Source organism: Sander vitreus, chromosome 12 (assembly GCF_031162955.1).
Source record: "Sander vitreus isolate 19-12246 chromosome 12, sanVit1, whole genome shotgun sequence".
Taxonomy (NCBI): domain Eukaryota; kingdom Metazoa; phylum Chordata; class Actinopteri; order Perciformes; family Percidae; genus Sander; species Sander vitreus.
The window spans coordinates 25,809,167-25,817,512 of NC_135866.1; the positions used below are offsets into that span (position 1 = coordinate 25,809,167).

An 8,346-nucleotide genomic window follows, 5' to 3' on the forward strand; every position below is an offset into this window, starting at 1 on the left:
GCACAGGTTTGGCTTTGGTCTCTATACAAGACACGATTGTTCCTTATCTGCCAAATCTGGGACACCAAGACTGTCAGAAGCTGCACAAATGCACCATGCCCGGCTGTGGTTTACCAAGAAATGGTTCCAGCACACAACTCCCCCTAAACCCTCAACGTGTCGTTTTTACTCTTCTGTAAAGATACAGTGTTTAATTTGTGAGCTTTAGGTCTGCCGTTAGGTGTAGTTTTTCACTTTGGACAGAGCCAGGTCAGCGGGTTCCACCTGCTTCCAGTCTTTATGCTAATCTTACTACAGCCTGTCTTAAGCTCTACTTAATGCACACACATGAGATCCATACCGTTCTTCTCATTTCACAGAATGATATCATACATGTGTATTTTCCAAAAATGTTAAAGTAATACTTTAAGAGCTGCAGGGGGTGTCCTCTAGCTCACCCTGTAGAGCGTGCGCCCCCCATGTAAGCTGACTACTTGGCAGTGGCCTGGGTTCGAATCCGACCCGCAGCTTTTTGCTGCGCTTCATTTCCCCCTCCCTTTTCCTCTCATTCTCAAGGCAATATCATAAAGGCAATAAAATCCCCAAAAGTAATCTTTACCTCCATTGTGATTTGTCTCCTTTTAAAAACCTTTATGTATGTTTTAGCCCGTTTTCGAATAATACCTAACATCACCACCACCAGACGTCTCCCAAAGTCTTTTAAATATCGGCGTGCAGTTTGTTAGCCTCCCAGGCAGCCATTTTGGTTTCTATTCACATCATCACTATGCAAGGAACACTGGTTCATTTTTGTCATAGTTCTATTGTCATTTTGCGGTCTTCAAGTGCTGGTGTGAAGCTTCAACATCCCATACTTGACACACATCTGTTTTTCATGGCGTCCGTGTTCCAGTGTTTACCACAACTTGTGAATGCAATGCTGTTCAGCAGCCAACTCTTGAATGTGGAACGTGTGAGCGTCTTACCAGTATTTCTGACACACTTATATAGAATATTTATCAAATCAACTCCCACTTCCAGCTATAGTTTAGCTGATCGACTGTGATGGATTACAGTTTCCAGCCAAAGAAGATCTGCTAAGCAGAGTCATGTTTTAGCGAGAATATTGAGCTGTTGTTCAAAACTTGCATTCAGTCTGTTTTGCATTCCTAATGAGGAGTCAACATTTAAATATGAATTGAATCTCCTCTTCTCTCTCTCTCTCTCTCTCTCTCTCTCTCTCTCTCTCTCTCTCTCTCTCTCTCTGTCTCACTTCCTGTTCTCTATCTCAGGCTTTCATCAACACAGCCAAGGAGATCTATGAGAAGATCCAGGAGGGAGTGTTTGATATCAACAATGAGGTGAGACACACTTCACTCAGTTTTTTTTCCTTCCTTCTCAAACCTCTCCATTGTTGTTCTCTTTTTTTAGGGCAGTCTCGTCCTCTCTTCCAGTCTTTGTTCTCTTCTTTTCCTGTCTTTCTCCTTAGTTTTCCAGCAGTGTGTGTGTGTGGTTTGCCACGCTCCCTCTCTCCTCAAAAGGAGGGGGGTGGGGGGGAACCCTCTTCTCTGCTTCCTTTGACTCCAGCCAAGCAAAACTCCCTGCGTTCCTCCTCTCCCCTGCTCTATTTTCCACTTGCTCTTTCTTCCCTCCTCAGCTCTCTTTCTCACACACACACACACACACTGTCTCTCTCGCTTTCTCTCTCTCTCACACACACTCTGCCTCTCTTGCTTTCTCTCTCTCTCACACACACTCTGCCTCTCTCACTTTCTCGCTCTCTCACACTGTCTCACACTCTGTCTCTCTCTCTCTCTCTCTCTCTCTCTCTCTCTCTCTCTCTCTCTCCCTCTCTCCCTCCCTCCCTCTCAAATTCTGTCTCTCTCTCTTTCTCGGCATCTTGCCAGCTCATAAATTCCTCGCATCCCACAAGGTCTCAGTCATTCAGCAAAAAAACAAACAGGCAGCCAGCCAGTCTGTAACCTTCCTATCCCTCTAAGTCACTAAGTTTGCTATTCAGTCAACCAGATGGTTATCTTTTCAGTGGAACGGTTATTTAGGCATGGAAGACAAGACAACAAGCCTGTCAGCAAGTATGCACAGCAGATGCATTAGTTATACTACTTTCACTTAAAATTGCAATCTCCAAAAACGCAGTTCACACGTAAAACACTACGCCACGTTGGAGTTTTCAGTTCGGTTTCATAAAAATCTCTTTCCACACAGGAATGCCTAAACAATAGTTAAAAAAAAAAAAAAATAAAAAAAAAATGCTTAATCTGTTCTTTGTCATTCTGTGTTGGTCAGCAAAAAACAAAGCTGTACATCACCGATCACATCTGGTAAAAATCTCTGTTCTCATTAAACACATTTTCCAGTATCAAGCACCTGAACTAGCATAAATTAGTGCTCACAATGCTAACTGTTGACCAGGCAAACTGTGTTTACTGTGCTGCCACACTGACAAAATGAATGCAGATTACTGACAATCACTGTATTGTGTGTTCAGCTGTACTGATTTAAAATGAGTGATCACAGAGAAAGTTAGAGTTGATGGAAAGCTGTCTTCCTAATGTTATTGCTGTGCAGCATTTGACTACCCAGATGCATTTCAGTGTTTTCCAAAAGTTCAATAATCCTTATCGACATTAAAACGCACACCCTAGTGTTGTCAGATTTATCCATTCTGGATGACAGTTTTCAGGTGCGAAAAGCATCATCTTAGGACCAAAACCGAGAGAAAAAGATATTTTAAATCTCAGCTGGCTTTAAAAAATGATACTTGAGAGCTGGGTCTGAAATCAACTATTTTCTCTGACTGCTACGGTGGCAGGCAAATATTGTTTATTTGTCTGCCACTTATAAAATCTATGCGCTAAATTAAGGAATAACGCTAAATTTAAGAAATAACATTTAAGTCCTTTCTGTCCGTTTCCTTGACTTCCTGTCTGTGTCCAGTACACTTCCATCCTGCAAACATCCGCTGCTTCTCCATTCACTGCAGTTGAAGCCTAAGTGGCAGCAGGAGCAATGCGTTTCCTGTTTTGGTGCAGGCTCCAGTCGGCTCCTGCAGGGCCAAACTTTGACGGTGCGAATTTGCAAGTTCAACAATACAAATGTTGATGCACTATGATCGGTTCAGTTCTCTCAATTGTGTTGAATGAAAAGCCAGTGTAAGCCTGATATTCAGCCTGAATTGCCATTTTCTTGCACTTCCTTCATTCAGCATGAGTCTGTGTTCATGTTATCTGATTTCTTTTGTTTCATTTTGCCTGAACTGATGAGTAGCAGGTGGTATACATGTCCACAGACATCATCAGACATCATCATTTTCAGTCCGCACAGAAGAAGCAGTAGCTGTTGCTAAGAGCATTTAACTTAATGTTTTTTCACATTTTTATTTCTGTATGTGGACTTACAACAACATGTACAGCTGCATTGGTCTCATCCACACTTGTTGGCATTTTTAATGAATGTAGCTAGCTAGCCAGACATCCCACTCTTAATCCAGATTACAAATCTCTGATTAGTCAACTGTTTCTCCAACTGGAGGAATTAGCGGTCAATGAGAACAGCACCTATTTAGATCACTGAACAAATCTGAGATGTAGGCAGTGATTCAGAGGTCTGGGACTAGAAGGCTAATGTGACCTTAGTGTGGAGGATGTACTCTGAGTTTACTATCTTCATAAGAAAACTCTTAACCATGTCGTAAATCATGACGTCCAGGTCCACACAGGCCGTCCTCATGCAGCCTACACACGGACCATGTGTGTCTACAAACGTGTGAAAAATTGTCAATGTAGTATATGATCAGAAAAGTGTGTGCGTCCTCTGTCTGCGACTATATCTGGCCCTTTAGCCAGCCAGCCAGCCAGCCAGCCAGCAAGTACAAATGTTAGTCAGACAGGACTGGAGTCAGCCAGCCAGCGAGTGTTTTTGTTATTAGAAACAGTAAGACGGAGTGAAGGCAGGCCGGCCAGCCAAACCACATCAGCTGACTGGCTGAGGGAGAGAGAGAGGGAAACCCCACCAGAAATGTTGGCAGCCACTATGAGAAAACACTCACACACACTTACACTCACACACACACACACATGGCCTTAGCTCAATAAATGTGATTTAAAGGCATACAGGGTTTCCCAGAGGTACCACTGCTACTGAGTGTAGGAGGGGGAGTTACACTGAGAGGGAGTGAGATAAATATATACAGAGGGATAGAGTGAGGCTGAGAGTAGGCTACAACCACACCAAGAGAGAGATGATGAAACAGAGTGGGGAAAGTGAGCATTACAGTACACAGAGGGAGAGAGAAAGAGCTCTCCAGTTGAGGGGATGAGAGAGATGAAAGAGCAGTGTCTCTCTACCACCCACCTGCCTGCCTCTCTCTCTCGCTCGCTCTCTTTCTCTTTATTAGAAGTGCTTTTTTTCCTCCTTGAGTGCTGCTGGTGTTTCCCCTCACCTTTTGTGCAGTGCATCAGCACCTGTTGCTTCCCCTATTATGATGTGATCTAATAGGAGCCCCTGCAGGCGCTATGCAATGTTGATTTCACCATGAAAGCAGGGATGCACTTATTATTCAGTGTTTTTTTTTTTTCATTAAGTGAGTGATTATAATAACTTTCTTTTGTTATTTGGTTAGAAAAAGATTTCTTGTCATGATTAAAAACAAATGACAAGAGTAAAACAAGGTTAGGGTTTAGTATTCATTCCCTCTATCCACATAATAATCTGCCCATGGCCGTATTCATCTGTTAGACGGCTCTGGGGCAAAGATTTGCTGTTGGGACCCCCTTGAACCTCCACCTGGTCACCTCCCGCCCACTTTGCATTGTGTGTACCCTGTCGCTTCCAAGTTACCATCAAGTACAGCCCACACAGCAGACTATACATGACAGCCTCATATTTAGACCAGACACACGGGTACTCCTATGTTTGAATAAGTACCCAGTCTCACTAGGGTACTGGCATGGCAGAGTTAATCCTCCTTGTGTGGCTAGGTGGTGAGCTAACTGATGACATGCTAGCTGGGAAAACTAGCCAGCCACAATAGCCCACAGGGAGACTCTTCGTGGACCGCTACGACCTGGAGGTAGCCAATCTAGCACAGTAGCTAGTGAGCTAATATGCTATAATGTTATGTTGTTATTTGAAGAAATTAGTACAGTGGGCAAATTTCAACAGGAACTTATTGAAAATGACGTTTGTTGTCTTGACAATGGCCCTGTGCTCATCTGATATTTCTGTAGACATTGTAAACACATCTGGTGGAAGCTGGAGATACAGAAATGAAAAAGTAAATTATTCCGAGGGGATCCTCATGTGGTTTCCAAAATCTGATCAAGTTTGCATGAATATTTATAACGAATAAAATGTCATATTCTGAAAGGTTAGCGAATGTATCGTATTGTTTTAATCGCAATGTGTCAAATGTAAATAGAGGTGATAGAATAACACAGGAGGTTGATTAACAGCTAACAGTGTTTTTCTTATTGCTGTACCGAGATTTACACATTTTTCAAAGACAGTTGTGTTATGTGCTTCTTCACGGTTTAAATTCTTCAACAGTACAAGTAGACACGCAATTAAGGCTACTCAAAACTGGTCTACTGACCCCTCCGGCTGAGTGTCACGTGACCCTCGCCGTCACCCATAGCCCACAAGGCTAGCTGGCTAGAAAGCTAACTGCCGGTTAGAAAGGTAACTGCCAGTTACAGGTAGTTAGCTTTCCTGGTCCCTGGTTGCTTATTCAAGTTTATTCAAGAGACATATTTGTAACATGGAGTCCACAACTGACTGTAAACTGTGCCTCTTTTGTGGATCAGTTAATACTGCAGCAGAGGGTGGTTATGTAAAAGTGTATGGTGCAAAACTGCTAATATGATATCTTAATCTATTGTGGTCTCCCTAGCCCTATCTTACATCAAACCTCAGTACTGTCAAGATGGTGGCTTAATAGCCAACAGCACAGATTTGCATGTCTACGTCTCTAAATGCTGGTCTGACCCAGCCCAAACACTCCCTTGCCCCAGATTTTCTGTTTAGATTAATTTGTGCTAATTTGATTGAAGTGTTCATATTATGCTTTTTGGCTTTTTCCCTTTCCTTTATTGTGTTATATATCTTTTTTGTGCATGTTATAGGTTTACAAAGTGAAAAAGCCCAAAGTCCACCCCAAAGGGACTTACCATCTCCAACAGAAAACACTGTTCACAAACTGCTCCAAACAGCTCTGTTGTAGTCCAGCCTTTACTTCAGTGATGAACGTGGTCACTTTGTAACACGTTATAATGCTCGCCTAGCTGCTAGCATGGCACTCTCTCATACTCCTCATTGCTTCTGACTGGCTAGTAGTCCTTACCTAGGTACTGCGCATGTACGACTCCCAACAAAGATGGAACAGAAGTGCGATGCCTCACTCTGTAGCTAAAACAGAGAGCTCAACACACAGGGTGAAAAGAGGAGCTGCAGCAATGTGCAGTACAACAAAAATATGGTGTTTTATGAAAATTAAACCATGTAAACCTATTCTGATATAACTTGCCCATAAAGTATTGCAGTCTGAAACGTAAGGATAGACCGGGTTTTTCCACAAAATAACACACTTTCTTATTATACCAACCGATGTAGTCATTTTTTTATTGACATGATCCGTTTTCCTGCGGTTTGTTTTTCCTAACCTAATTTCTATCTTATTGTGGATGTCTTTGTCTCCACACAGGCTAATGGTATTAAGATTGGACCCCAGCATCCTACCACCAACTCCACACTGTCCGGTAGCCAGGGAGGCCAACAGGCTGGAGGGGGCTGCTGCTGAAGCCCCAAAACACACCACCTCCTCCTCTAACCCCAACCCCAACCCTTCCTCCTCCTCCTCCTCCTCCTCGCCCTCTCCGACTCTCCCTTGCGTTTCTACAGAACTGTCCAGGCTCACTAACAGTTTGTTAACCTTTCTCTCGCAACCGCTCCATTCTTTCATCCATCCATCCATCCCTCTGTGTCCTTTTCTCTCTCTGTCTATCAGCCATGGCTTTCCTCAGCCCTTTGATCATACCCGAGGGTCTAGGGGCTGTGTCCCCATAAATCAACCTGACTTCCTACAGTCTTACAAGGACAGTCAGTCTCACCTGCAGGGTTAGCCACCAAATTCTTCTCTTTTTTTTTGTTAGATAAATGGATTTTTATCTTTTTATTAAAAAACAAACAAAAAACATGCTGGAATGTGAAGAATTCTGTTCCAGCAGTTTAATTTACACACTCCTCCTAATTCATGAGGTTGTTGTTGGGATATGACTTTATCTCAGAATCATAAAAAAAAGGTATATGTTCAGTAATAACATGGTTAGAGATTAAACGCACTCTTAACAACTGACTGTATGGAATAAACCATGAAACTTTATTTTTTTTTTTTAAATGACGCAGCACGTAGATAGCAGGGCATGTTTCTACATGTTGAGTCAGTTTTCATGCTGTGCCTGTATGTATAGGGACGATATAGGTATTCCAGTATGTCCGTTTGGGAGGTTTAGGAAGCATTCAAGTCATTCTGTATCTTCTGTCCATAAAAACAAAGTGCAAATTATGTTTTTTGTGCTTCCTTTCCCTATTTTTCACCATGTTCTATTGCTCGCTCTCTCTCTCTCTGTGTCTCTTTGTTTCCTTGATGTTGACTTGCAGATGATTTGTATTTAATGAACACTACAAACTGGTTGTGGCTTAAAACGTGTTTTAAAATGTCTGGAGCGAGAATAAAAGACCAAACTGTTGAGTGTGAAAATGGATCCTTTTGGGAACAACAGAAAGGAAAAGCAGGAAAGTTTAAAAAAAAACGTTAAGGGATATTGAGAGCAGCGGCCGCCATTATGAAGTAAAACGAGGACAATTGTTGGAAATCAAGACTTTCTTGTTAACTATATTTATCAGGCACATTATTGTGTATATATGGCTCTTTAGGTTTCTGTAGCTTTTTTGGGCTGTTTAAGGTGAAGCTTGGTGTTTTGTTGTGGTCTAGTTATTTCTTTACCAGGGCTGGAAGAAAAAAAAAAAAAAAAAAACATACTGGACCTTCAAGCAGCTTTTTCGCATTTTTAACAATTCTCATTTAAATCCAAAGGTACTGAGTCGCCCTGTTACATTAGGGTTGGCCATGCCCTTTCTTTTAAATGACAAGTATGAATGATAACAGGCTGTTAACAGGACCGTGTAGAGGCATTGAAAGTCCCTGGTGGAGAACCGACTCCAACTGAAAATGTCAAGGCGTCTCCCTTTTAAGCAAGCAAAGATTTACACCATGAATTAGCTGGCAGATATATAATGTATACTGTTTAGAGCTTGATCGATGACTGCTGCAATATTTTTTTTTTTTTG

General features: G+C 42.2%; 1 protein-coding gene across 1 annotated transcript in view; it reads left to right on the plus strand.

Moving 5' to 3' along the window:
- The window catches only part of rab2a (RAB2A, member RAS oncogene family), a 28,910-nt gene extending 21,165 nt beyond the window's left edge, over window positions 1-7,745 (plus strand). The window contains exons 7-8 of the mRNA XM_078264852.1: window positions 1,272-1,340; window positions 6,701-7,745. Of these exons, the coding sequence (XP_078120978.1) occupies window positions 1,272-1,340; window positions 6,701-6,796 (165 nt within the window). The 3' untranslated portion in view covers window positions 6,797-7,745. The remainder of the gene's footprint in view (window positions 1-1,271; window positions 1,341-6,700) is intronic.
- Window positions 7,746-8,346: the final 601 nt, after the last annotated feature.